At 45.4% G+C, this 13,860-nt stretch overlaps 1 protein-coding gene across 1 annotated transcript in view; it reads right to left on the bottom strand.

The window, feature by feature from the left end:
- Positions 1-317: 317 nt before the first annotated feature.
- LOC138760339 (thrombospondin-2-like) overlaps positions 318-13,860 on the bottom strand; it is an 83,748-nt gene continuing 70,205 nt past the window's right edge. The window contains exons 18-22 of the mRNA XM_069930792.1: positions 12,811-13,038; positions 10,594-10,865; positions 6,554-6,651; positions 4,829-4,968; positions 318-3,535 (exon numbers count right to left, since the gene is read on the bottom strand). Coding sequence (XP_069786893.1) covers positions 3,528-3,535; positions 4,829-4,968; positions 6,554-6,651; positions 10,594-10,865; positions 12,811-13,038 — 746 coding nt within the window. The 3' untranslated portion in view covers positions 318-3,527. The remainder of the gene's footprint in view (positions 3,536-4,828; positions 4,969-6,553; positions 6,652-10,593; positions 10,866-12,810; positions 13,039-13,860) is intronic.

The raw sequence follows: 13,860 nt of genomic DNA on the forward strand, positions 1-13,860 counted from the left end.
TCCTGACATCCTGCCTACTGAACTCACTCATGGATTTCCTGGTCATTGTGGCATTGTTGCTTGTAAGATTATGAATGAATTGGAGAAGCTCCCATACTACGTTCCTATGGAAGCCGTGAAGCTGCTGGAAGGACAGGTTCTTGCTCCCCAACACTGTCTAAGGACGGCCCACAGATCACACTCTGTAGTCTGGAGCAGCACATGACTGTGTAAATGCAAAGGTGCAGGTCTGGGGGTGGGAACAATGTCTTTATTACAGGCCCTGCTACACAGCGGAGAGTCCTGGAAAATCATTTCTGGCAGACGCAAGCTCCAACTCCAATACAAGAATACTTTATTATGTGCTTCAGTAACAATCCGCACCCTTTGGCTATATACAGTTAGTTACTCTGTACGTGATATATATCCAAAAGAAACCAAACATGACAAGCTTTTAAAACCTGACAAAAGGAAACAAATGATCTTGAAACAATACAAAGTGAATTCATGCACTGATACAAGAAGATTGACTTTAGCAAAACCAATATCCTCTGCTCTAACTCTGTTCGCTCACTGTGAAATGTTTGAGATAGCAGAATGCCATGAGGGACGAATGGAAAAAGTTGAGAATGGGCAATCAGCGGGAGAAGTTGATGGGATTACGGGCTGTGTGGGGGGTATGCTGTCCAAACCAAGTCCCTCCTGCTTGCAGTCTGTCAGAATAAGTGATCTGGTCCAATAAATCTCTCATTAGCGTCATAGAATTTTATAAGCATAGAAACTGGCCATTCAGCCCAACTTGCCCATGCCGACCAAGGTGTCCCATTTGCCTGCATTCAGCCCATCTCCCTCTAAGCCTTTCCTATCCATGTCACTGACTATAAACAAAAAAGACACCGAAGATGCTGGAATTCGGAACAAAACACTGAACTCAGTGGGTCAAGCAGCACCTGAGGAGGCAAAAGGTGTGAGTTGAAGTCTCGGCTCGAGATCCTGTATGCAGGATCTTGACACATAGTGTCAACAGGCACTTTTTGCCTCCGCAGATGCCGACTGACCTGCTGAGACTCCCGTTTTTAGTTACTGGCTGAATTGTCCAGCCAAGGACAGCAAACTGCTCCGAGGTTTGGAAAACCCTTGTTCAGATACTGAATCAGAGTTGCCTAAACTCTTGTGTCAACTTCTTGAGCGGATTAACAGGATGTCAGTTAACTGCTAGGTTTGGACTTAGGGACCTCAGTTAGAGAATCAAAAAGCCAACAAAAAGAAGCCTGCTTTACATGAACCGTTGCTATTTACAGCCTAAGCGAACAAAGTTCAGCAAGTTTCTTTACCTAATGAAGACGGAGTATGAACATAGATCCGTTTAACTCACAGAACACTGTTTGAGCCTTTTTGATAGTTTATTTGCCTAAAATTAATCATAAAATAAAGACTAGGGTTTGTTGGCCAAGTTTTGCTTTCAAATTTCGATATCAGTGTAAACAAATAAATAAATTATTTACAGTTTTTTGGCAAAATTCACTGCTTCCCACAAACATTTTTGTTAAAGAACGTGTGAGAGAAAGAGAGAGAGGCAGAGAAAAAGGAAAAAGTAAAACCATAAATAAATTAAATAGGAAAATATGATACAATCTAAATATTCACATCTTTTCCCCCCCCTCACCCCCAATTGAAAGTGCCATTTCTATTATCCTTGAAAGGTGACCTGTGTATCTGGTGGGGGTGGTCTTCAACCAGCATTAGGTGGTGGGGAAGGAACGCATCATGAGAGAGGAGGAGGAAGGTGACAGGAAGGAGTCAGTTGATTCTGGTCGCTGAAAGTTTCTTGATAGATGTCGCTAAATACTGAAGGAGCTCACATTGTGGGTAATATCCAGAGCAAAATGGTGGTTAAGAAGGTGTACAGGGTGCTGGCCTTCATTAGATGGGAGTTAGAGTTCAAGAGGTGTGAGGTAATGAAGCAGCTCCTTAAAACTCTGGTTGGATCACACTTGGAGCATTGCGTTCAGTTCTGGTCACCTCGTTCATGGAAGGATGTCGTTGCTTTGGAGAGGGATCAGAGGAGATTTTCCAAGAGGTTGTTTGGTTTGGAGAATGTGTCTTAAGAAGCAAGGTTAACAGACCTAGAGATTTTCTCTTTGGAGCACAAACTGATGAGCGGTGACCTAATAGACCATGAGGAGGTTAGATAGGAGAGACAGCCAGCCAGGCAAGCACCAGAGGACATTGTTTTAAGGTGAGTGGAAGGTGAGGGAAGAGATCCGAGACAAGTTTGTTTTCACTCACAGAGTAGTGCCTGGAACTCATTGCTGGGAGTTGGTATGGAGGCTAGGACAATAGGGACCCTTAGATAAAAAGGCAGCATGGCTGGCAGAGCGGTCAGCGCAATACCTTTACAGAACCAGAGACTGGGCCCAGGGTTCGAATCCCGCGTTGTCTGTAAGGAGTCTGTACGTTCTCCCCGTGTCTGTGTGGGTTTCCCCCGGGGGTTCTGGTTTCTTCCCAGCATTTGAAAAGTACAGGGGGGTGTAGTTTAATTGGGTGTAAATTGGGCGGCACGGACTCGTTATCATGCTGTATGTCTAAATTAAAAAGAAATAAACTAGGCACATGGATGTAAGAAAAATAGAGGTTAATGGTGTGAGGTAGGGAAAAAATAGATTGTTGTGGAGTAGGTTTCCATAGATTGGCACAACATTGTGGGCCGAAGGGCCTGTACTGTGTTGTTATGTTCCATGTAAAATGATTTTCAAACATGGTATGTGATATGTAGAATATATCTCTCCCCAAATATATGTTTAGACTAAGCAGATATATTATTGGCTGTTACTTGCTTTGCCCCGATCCTCTTATTACCAGTGGTAGCCTTGATTAAGTTAGTATTGACCATCTGACAAAGCAACTAACAAGTCAGCTAAAAGGTTAAATAGTCAAGATAGAATACCTGCTGGATACAAACACAACGGTGGTCATGCCAATATCTGGTGGCTTCCATGTACAGACAGTAAAATGTGAGAGAAAAAGTTATAAACAAAGTGGTTTTAAAACTTTTTTTTTGTAATTCATTCTTGTTTCCCAAAAAAATGTCATTTTAAACATTGTTAAATCAGATTATTTTCTTTAAAAGAGAAACAGTCCACTATTTGGTTTCCATGACATCAGAAAAACAAATGGGTCAGACTTGTATCTTAGCAGTATAAGTTTGTTAAATGATCACTAATTCCTCTGTCTAGATACGGTCACGGTGCGAGGCTTGTTGAGATACGGTCAGCTTCCAGCCGGAGCGGTCACAGTCACTGTGGCCGGGCCATCCATCCAGAGAGCCAGCGTGCATGGAGCAAGATTAGGTCACCACAGTCAACTGGAGGGGCGGTGGCGTGAAGATGAGGGGTGTCAGAGGTTACACTCAGGGTGAGGCGGGGTGGGGAGGGTAGAGGTTCGGAGGGCGAGGATAGAGTGGGCAGGAGTCGGGGCGGCCAGTCTGATTGAGGTGACGAGGCTGCGCAGCATGTTCAAGGTTCCACGACTCTCACTGCAGGCAGTACTCAGTTATCTGGGGAGACAGGACATCACGTCACTTATACACACACAGTGAAGGGCCCATTCAGCCCATTGAGTAGATGCTTGAGCATTCCCAACAGTCCCACTCTCCTGCTTGTTTGACGGTAATGCATTCCCTTCCAGAACATCATCATTAGTTCTCTTTCATTGCTCAGCAAGTGGCAGCCTGTCATGAGTGAGGCTTGACGAGAAGTGAATGCCTGGTGCTCAATGACTGCAGGCATTTTCAAGGCCAAATCATCCTTCACTGGGAGCTACGTCAGGTTTTCTAGCGGCCATTTGACAGGCAACCCCTTATTCCAGTGGAAATCTGTAGCACCCAGTGACGCCAGCGGACAATGTCTCTGGAGATGAGAATGCGACTGGGTTTGATCGCTGCTTTCAATCATGGGATGCGTGTTGAGATATGGTCGGAGCGGTCTCAATTGTTGCATTCGGACCAGGTCACCCATCCAGAGAATCAGTGTGTATGGAGCGGGACAGGGTGATTGGGTGAAGCTGAGGGGCATTAGAGGTTGCACTCAGGGAGAGGGAGCGAGAAAAGCATGCAGGAGCTGAAATGGAAGTAAAGATCACCGAGATCCCATTCCTATAGATTGCATACATTCGCAGCACACACTGAGGCCATGTTAGCCCACATAATCATTGTAATTAATTCCACTTTGCAGCCTTCAGGAGTTTGTCAAGACACTTACTAAATGTAATGAGGGTTCTCCCTCCAACAAATGGCAAGCCCCAGACTCCCTGGCATCCTCTGGGTGAATGTATTATTTAAAGTTTAAATATACGGCATGTCACCCCCCCCTCCCACCCCCCACCCCCCACCCAGGGGTAGCGGTGGCACTGCTGACCTTTGATGACACCACATGATTCATTTTGGTGTCACCCCCCCCTCACTTGATGGTGTCTCCTTGTGGGGTCCGCACTGCCCTAGTGACGCCAGTGATGTTACAGGTCCTTGCCCCAAATGCCCAAATAGAATCCCTATCCATGTTTGAAGGGCGGGAGGAAACCAGAGCACCTGGTTTCCATGCAGACACATGGAGAACGTACAAACTCCTTCCACACAGCGCTGGATTCGAACTTGGATCACTGGCTCTGTAATAGTGGAGCTCTAACCGCTGCGCTAACCGTGCCAACGCTCTTGGGAAACGTTTTTCCCAACTTTCACTTTTGGGATAAACCGTTGCAGGGAGAGAGGATTGTATTTGACACTCAGACTGAATTCTGAACATGCAGTAATGAGTTGAGGTGTGCGGACATACAGGGGCTATAATAGACTTACCTCTACACTCATATTTGAGATCAGAGAAGTAGACACCCTCTTGGGAGAAGACAAAGAGTCCTAGTCGTCCACCAGCTAACGTCTTATCATAGATGGGACCAGAGTCGGACATTATTTGCTTCCCTTCATAGACCACTACCCTGCGGAAGTAGAGACATCTTTATTGTTTACTGCAGAAAATGTAAGAGCTAACGTTGGGGATAAAACATTCTTTAATGGAGGCCATTGCTAACAACCAGCAGTACGGCCTGGTGCTAAAAGCCATAATTGCATGTTGCTCTTAATAGTACACTAATACTGTAACATCAGATCCCTCTGAATAAATCTGGGCTGACCTTACAGATGGCATTCACAACACCAGTCAGATTTCAGCTATTTACACCAGATATTCACAGGATTTGAATGGATGTTGAGAATTGGTCAACACAGAGCTAGCGTAGGTAAACTCAATATTCATGTCCCTCCATTTAGCTCAAAAAAGACATTGAATAATATAAAAATATAGGCAGTTTATATGTAAATCTCAGGATATATACTGAACGATCACAATACCTGCACAGCAAACATTTTGTTTAAATATGTGTGTGTGTGTGTGTGTGTGTGTGTGTGTGTGTGTGAGAGTGTGAGTGTGAGTGTGTGTGTGTGTGTGTGTGTGTGTGTATCGACAAATGGAATTTTTAATGACTATTTCAGATGTTATTCCAGAGAAAACCAAATTATATTATAACTAATGATCATAAAACATAAAACAATGCAGCACAAGAAACAGGCCTTTCAGCCACGATGTCTGAGCTAAACATGATGACAATTTGAGCTAATCCCACCTGTTTGCAAATGCTCCATCCATATCCTTCCATTCCCTACCGTTCCTGAGCCTGCTCCTTCAATGTGCTTTCATATCTGCTTCTGCCTCCTCCTCTGGCATTACAGCCATTGAAACTCATCCCACCCCACAAACCGACAACCCCGGTACATTTTGAACGGTGGGAGGAAACCGGAGCTCCCGGAGGAAACCCCCGCAGACGTGGGGAGAATGTACAAACTCCTCACAGGCAGCGTAAAATTCGAACCCAGGTCACTGGCGCTGTAACAACGTTGCGCTAACCGCTGCACTAATCGCACTGCCCACAGTTTTCTTCAGAATTATTTACACATATCACAAACAACATGGGTCCCACCAATGATCCCTGCAGATCACCACTCGTCACAGACCTCCAGTCAGGACAACACCCCTCCACCACCAATTCTGAATTCAATCCACCAAGTTTCCATGGATCCCATATTCCTTAATCTTCCGTATCAGTTTACCATGACAGACTTCCATTGCTTTGTCAGGGTTGGTAATCTTTTACTCTAGAATGGCAGTATTTCTTCTGTGGGTCCTGAATTGATTTGATGGGCTCATGAGCAGTGGGTGTAGAACCACAGCACAGCATAGACTATAGATAATAGGAGCAGGGTTTGGCCATTCATCCTTCGAGCCTGCTCCACCACTCAATACGACCTCGGCCCCCTATTCCTGTTTTCTCTCCATAACCCTTCATCCCTTGAGCTATTCCCAGATCAGAATGGCATAATTTCCCAATCCTTAATTCCCACCCTTCACTCCTCCCAGCTCCGCTGGTGGATTCCCCCAAACAAAGAACTGGCATGATTGCAGGTGGTCATTTGTCTTAATTGATGTGAGCTGTGAGTCAATTTGCTCCTGTGTCTGTGCCCAGTTACCTGATGAAACCTGTTCTGGGCCGATGGATCAGGTGCCACCTGTAGGCAGTATAATCCTTCCAGCCAATATTCTTGGGATCGTGCCATAGAGTCCGCACCTGAAGCATAAAAAGATCCATGTTCACTTGGAGGGATCCTCCAACGTACTCACCGGCAGCAAATAAGTTTACATACGCAGAACAGTGTGGCAATGCCTGGCACCAGACTGGAACAGGCCATTCGGCCCTATGATCCCATGCCATCGTTCAATTACACCAAGGCCAGTCTGCACCTTTATTTATTCATAGAGAACCACACAATATTGGAGGTGATGGAATCTTGCATGTACAGTAAGAAGCTGGAAGGACTCAGTCAAGCCCTTTACTTGGTGCTGATCGATCTTTGATTTTTGTTGTAACCCTTTATTCTATTCTGTAAACTGTGCTCTTTACATGACAATTTGAATGTTTGAGATAACCTGTTAGTCTGCTCACCAGAGAACCATAGAACAATTACAGCAAAGAAACAGGCCACCTCAGGCCCTCTAGTCTGTGTCAAACCATCTCTTTCCCTAGTCTCACTGACCTGCATCCAGTCCAGAGCCCTCCATACCTCTCCCCTCCATGTTCCTCTCCAAATTCTTCTGAAATGTTAAAATTGAGCCTGCATTCACCACTTCAGCTGGAAGCTTGTTCCACACTCCCACCGCTCTCTGTGTGAAGAAGAACTTTTCTCCTTTCACTCTTAACCCAAGTCCTCCGGTTTGTTTCTCACCTACGCTCAGTGGACCTCATAATTTAAAATACTTCTATCAAATCTCCCCTCATTCTTCTATGCTCCAGGGAATAAAGTCTTAACCTATTTACCCTTTCCCTGTAACTCAGTTCCTGAAGTTGGGGCAACATCCTAGTAAATCTTCTCTGAACACTTCCCATCTTTATGATATCTTTCCTGTAGTTAGGTGACCAAAAACTGCACACAAGACTCCAAATTTGGCCTCACCAATGTCTCATACAACTTTAACATAACATCTAAACTCCTATATTTAATACTTCTCTTTATGAAGGCCAATATTCCAAAAAACTCTTTTACAACCACTTTCAGGGAATTACATATCTGTATTCCCAGATCCCTCTGTTCTACCACTACTGCTCAGTGCCTTACTGTGTATGATCTTCTTTCTTGGTTTGTCCTTCCAAAATGCAACACCTCACACTTGTCTGCATTAAGCTGCATCTGCCATTTTTTAGTCCATTTGACCAGCTGGTAAAATACAACCTCTGCAAACTTTGAAAACTTTCTTTGTTGTCCACAACACCTCCAATCTTTGTGTTATCAGCAAACTTGCTGATCCAATTTACCACATTATCATCCAGATCATTGATATAGCTGACAAACAACAATGGTCCCAGTACCGATCCTTGAGGCATACCACTAGTCACAGGCCTCCAGTCTGAGAAGCAATCTTCCATCACTACTCTCTGGCTTCTCCAGTCCAGCCATTGTCAAATCCAGTTCACTACCTCACCATGAATACCTAGCATCTGAATCTTCCTGACTAATCTCCCAGATGGGATCATGTCAAAGGCCTGACTAAAGTCCATGTAGACAACATCCACAGCCTTCCCTTTGTCAACTTTCCTGGCAACCTCCTCGAAAAACTCTATCAAATTGGTTAAACATGATCAGCCACACACAAAACCATGTTGGCTATCCCTAATCAGTCCATGGCTATCCAAATAATCATATATCTGATCCCTTAGAACACCTTCCAATAATTTACCTACCACTGACATCAGGCTCACCAGCCTATAATTTCCAGAGTTACTTTTGGAACTCTTTTTAAACAATGGAACAACATGAGCTACCCTCCAGTCCTCCAACACCACATATTTTAAATATTTCTGCCACACCCCCTGCAATTTCTGTACCAGTCTCCCTCAAGATCTGAGGGAATATCTTGACAGGCCCTGGGGATTTATCCACTCTTATTTGCTTTAAGGCAGCAAGCACTTCCTCCTCTTTAATCTGTGTAGGTTCCATGACTTCACTGCTTTTTTTTCCCTTACTTCCTATGACTCTGTGCCCTCTTCCTGAATGAATACAGATGAAAAAAAAATCCATTTAAGATCTCCCCCATCTCTTTTAGCTCCATAGAAAGCCAACCACTCTGATCGTCAAGGGGACAATTTTTATTCCTTACTATCCTTTTGCTCTTAATACACCTGTAGAAACCCTTAGGATTTTCCTTCACATTGTCTGTCAAAGCAAACTCATTTCTTTTAGCCTCCTCATTTCTTTCTTGAGTTTTTTCTTGCAATTTTTATACTCCTCAAGTACTTCATTTGCTCCATGTGGCCTATACCTTCTCACTGAAATATGCATTTTGTAGTTAATAAACAACCATAGAGAGAATTGGTCAGTCAAGAACCATAGAACACTACAGCACAGAAAACAGGACATTTGGCCCTCTTAGTCTTCACCGAAACATCATTCCGCTAGTCCACCTGCACCCATTCCATAACCCTCCAATCCTCTCTCATCCATGTATCTTTCCAATTTTGTCTTACTTTAGGGTGAGCCACATTTACCACATCAAATGGCAGCTCGTTCCAAATTCCCACCACTCTCTGAGTGAAGAAGTTCCCCTTAATGTTCCCCTAAACCTTTCACCTTTCACCCTAAAATCATGCCCTCTCATATTTATCTCTCTGTATCTAAGTGGAAAGAGCCTCCTCGCATTTACTCTGTCTATTCCCCTCACAATTTTGTAAACCTCGATCAAATCTCCCCTCATTCTTCTACATTCCAAGGAATAAAGTCCTAACCTGTTCAACCTTTCCGTTCCTGAAGACCTGGCAGCATCTTAGCAAATGTTATGAGGAACAATAGGGGCATTTAAAAGACTCCGAGACAGAAAGGAAAATAGAGGGTTATGAGCTAGGGAGGATGCCTTTGGTGCTCTAAGGTTAGTAAGGGATACTTAAGGTGCTGTGTGAGTAGAAAACAAAAAGGTTGAGAACCACTGCTTTAAGCCCCTCTATCCATAATTCTGTCCAAATATTAAATTAAATTAGATATACAGCATGATAGCAGGGCATTCGGCCCTATGAGTCTGTGCCGCCCATTTTACATCCAATTAACCTGCAATCCAGTACATTTTTGAACAGTGGGAGGAAACCGGAGCCCTTGGGGAAACCCACGCAGACACAGGGAGAATGTACAAACTCCTTAGAGACAGAGTGGAATTTGAACGCAGGTCTGGTTCCGATTGCTGGTTCTGTAGAGGCGTTGTGCTAACTGCTTCGCCAGCCGCCCTGCTTCTACAGCTTCCTTTGGAAACTCAATCCAGACATGAACCACTCTCTGAGTATAAAAATTGACTCTCAGGTCCCTCCAAAATCTCTCCCCTTTCTCGTTAAACCAATGGCCATGAATTATCTACCTTGGAAAAAAGACTGAGCATTCACTTTATTCATACCCCTCTTCACTCCTCATCCTCCTGTGCTCTAAGGAATAAAGTATCCAACCTCTCCGTGTAACACAATCCTTCCAGTCCTGGCAAATCTCCTCTGCACCCACTTCCCACATTGATGTAAATGGGGTGGTGGAGACTAAATTGGGAGAAACTTTAAAGCAGAGATAGTTATGTTTTAGAAAGATCAGGGGATTGAGGAGAGAAGCCTGAGGTTGATATAGCATACTGAATGGTGGGATAGTCTTGATGGGCCAAGTGGCCTCCTCTTACTCCCCCCCCCCCCCATTTTCCCGTGTTCTTGTGACATTGACAGTATTAGTTCTTGAACTGTGGCTTGCTGAGATGTACCAGTTAAATCAACCATGTTAGTGGGAAAGGAGTCACATAGAAGCAGATTTCCTTCCCCGGATAACACTTCTCTGGAGCCAACACGGACATGATCGACTGAAAAGCCTCTGATCATGAGTAGTGCACAGACTGCTTGCAGTCCTTGAGGTCATCCTGTAACATGGTGGTGCAGTGTAACCCCATGGACTCTGGGGCTTGGAGATAGACCAGTTGACTGTGCCTCCGTTCCTCTTACCTGTCCGGGAGTGTTGCCCGTGTGCCAGAGTGCATTGCGCAGGTGCTCTCCCCGGCCCGTAGTGGAGTTGACCACCTTGAGGGAAACACCAGCGTAGCCGTGGGCTTTGGACGGCTTCTCCTCCCAGTAGGTTTGCGTGACCTGCTTCCACATCACCACATAGAAACGGCTGCTGGACTGATAGCCAAAGACGAAGCCAGCGTAATCATCATCACGGTCCGTGTTGACATAAAAGGTGCCACTGAAGTCAATGGCGTTGAACTCGTCGAAGCCTGTGGATTAGAGCAAAGGACACGTTTCCTCTCAAGGAATTCTCAACATTTAGGGCCTTCTGTTTCAGGAAGGATGAAGCTTCATTAACAGGGCCTCACCAGCAGCATCAGTAGTTAATGCTTTGGACACCATGTCCTGGTTTTATGGGACTACCAACTAGCGCATTTACTCTGTGTCCCTGTTTTTCTGGACTGGTTTTATACCCAACCACCAGCTGGTTCGGACTGTACTTCACCCGTGGAGCCAGTCCGGTGTGTATAATATGAAAAGTTAAAAATGGCCAGAGTCCAAAGGTTAATGCTCATCCCTGATGCCTGGGCTGTTTCGGAGCACACCATCTGGCTGGGGTCTGGAGTCACATACATTCTAGACAGGGTCAGTGGGTCAGATCTGTTCCTCTGGAGGACAGTTTCTTTCCCACCATTATTGGACTTCTGGATGGACCTCAGATGAGTGAAATAATGTTGTCTTTGCTTTGTTTGAACTGACCTCTCTCTGTAACTCTCACTTCACTGTGTTTTTACTGCTGTACTATGTATGGGTTAGCTAACTATCTGCCTGCAAAATCAACATTTTCACTGTACCTTGGTACATATGACAATAAACTTGAATTTGGACCAAAGAACACTACCAACCAGATGGAATTTAACAATTCAGATGTCCATCTATCTGAATTAACTAATTGCCCAGATGCTGTGGTGATTCTTGAACCCAAGGGTCCTGATCAAGCCAGACCTCTGGATTGTTAGTCTGGTGACATATCCACCGGGTGGTGGTGCATCTCTGAGAACCACTTGGTGAGGATGATTCCACAGTGCTGTGAGGTTGGTAATGGAGCAGATGGAAGGGAATGATGGTGGGATGTCACCCAGCAGTGGGTCGGGAGCTCCCTAGCCAATGGGGAAACCAACACTGCCTGCCAGGTTGCCTTGCCTCAGCTGCTATTCAATGGCCCACAATCCAAGGGTTACTCCACTGAGATTCAGTGTCCACAGTGAGCAACCTGCACTGGGATCACCAAATTGGGCTTTTCCACATTGGATTGGCCAGATTTGAGACCATAAGATAGAGAAGCCTTAAATACACCAAGGACTTGCCCTCCACAGCTGCCCATGGTGGCAAATTCCAGAGGTTCATCACTCTCTGGCTCAAGAAATTCCTCTGCATCTCTGTTTAAAATGGGTGCTCTTCAATCCTGAGTTGTGCTTTCTTTACCTAGACTTCCCTACATGGGAAACAACTTTGCTACATCTAGGCCTTTCAATATTTGAAATGCTTCCATGAGGGCTCCTCTCATTCTTCTGAACTCCAGAAGAACAGTCCAAAATCTATCAAACATTCCTCATATGCTACTCCCTTCATTCCAGGATTCATTCTTGTGAATCTTCTCTGAACCCTCTCCAAAGTCAGCATATCCTTCCTTCAATAAGGAGCCAAAAACTGTACCCTGTACTCTAAATGAGGCCTCATCAGTGCCTTATAAAGCCTCGACATCACATCCCTGCTCTTATAAAGTTAAAAATGTAGGTGGGTGGAAAATTAATTGGAGCATTTGGGTGGCATCGGCTCATGGGCCAGAAGGACCTGTTACCGTCCTGTATGTTTAAATTAAAAAAAAATCATATTCCTCTAGGTATGAATGCCAACATTGCATAGAATAGAAAGGTCCCTGGAAAATGCTAAGATTGAAGCAGAAGGATAGATGGTTTCAGATGGGCTGGTTTGGGGGTTGGGTGGAGATGGTGAGGGGGTAACCGGAAGAGCCAGAGTACGCAGGCCAAGCTGGACCTCACTCTTATTGGGCCCCTTCCTTGTCACCTGTTGTTGGTTGAGGGACACTGGCTCAGCAGACCATGACTTTTCCCAGACCCCATGTGGGCACAGGCCCACTAACGTGGGCACAGGCCCACTGACATACCCTGTACCAGCCCCACAACCACCTACCGACGGCAAGGCCAGGGTCAGAATTGGCGGTCTGCAGCAGCTCTCTGCCCTGGTTGCGCACCACCCAGTTGGGGTCGATCTGCGTTGTCCCCTTTGGATCCAAGTGGACCATCTGGAACTTCCTCAGGTCAGTCTCGCTGATCCCGCTGTTCTCGGGGCACACGTCGTAGATGTCCGGGATGTTGTCATTATCAAAATCGTCCTTGCAGATGTCCCCTCTGCCATCACCTACAGGGCACAGGTAGATGTGGTTAATACCCACATGAACATCAAGCACTGGGGAAGAGACAGGGAGAGCAAGTGCAATGCAGCACGGTTGGCGTAGCAACGCTGTTACAGCACCAGCGATTGGAACTGGGCTTCAAATCCGCACTGTCTACAAGGAGTTTTTACGTTCTCCCTGTGTCTGTGTGGGTTTCCACTGTGGGCTCTGGTTTCCTCCCACTGTCCAAAACATATAGGCAGCATGGTCTCGTGGACCAAAAGGTTACTGAGCTGTATCTCTAAATTTAATTATGACATCAACTTTGAACCTCTGGAGGGGACACTGACATATCGACCTCTGATTGGGACCAGGGAGAGATCGTCAGCCAAGTCAGTAACTAGTGGACAGCAGGCATCAACCATATGCAATGAGTTGTACGCACTTTGGAAGCAAATTCCAAAACAACATGTATGAAGTGATGAGAGGCATTGTTGGGGTGGATAATAAGAATCTTTCTCCTCGGGCCATAAAAGGCCGCACACTGGAGGGCTGTGCATTTAAGGCGGGGGGGGGGGGGGTGGTATGTGGAAAGTTTAACAGATATGTGGAGCAAATGTTTTTTTTTAAACATCGAAAACTGGGTGTCTGGAACGGGCTGCCAGGCATTTAGGTGGAAGCAGATACAACACTAGTGTTGAAAAGACCTTCACCTGGATAGATGGGAGATCTGTCAGTGCAAGTATTGTTTACCTTGGGCATCATGTTTGGCACAGACCCTTGGGTCGAAGGGCCTGTTACTGTGCTGTACTATTCCACGTTCTGTGTATCGTGATGTAGATGCCTCC

This window comes from Narcine bancroftii, chromosome 4 (genome assembly GCF_036971445.1).
Source record: "Narcine bancroftii isolate sNarBan1 chromosome 4, sNarBan1.hap1, whole genome shotgun sequence".
Taxonomy (NCBI): domain Eukaryota; kingdom Metazoa; phylum Chordata; class Chondrichthyes; order Torpediniformes; family Narcinidae; genus Narcine; species Narcine bancroftii.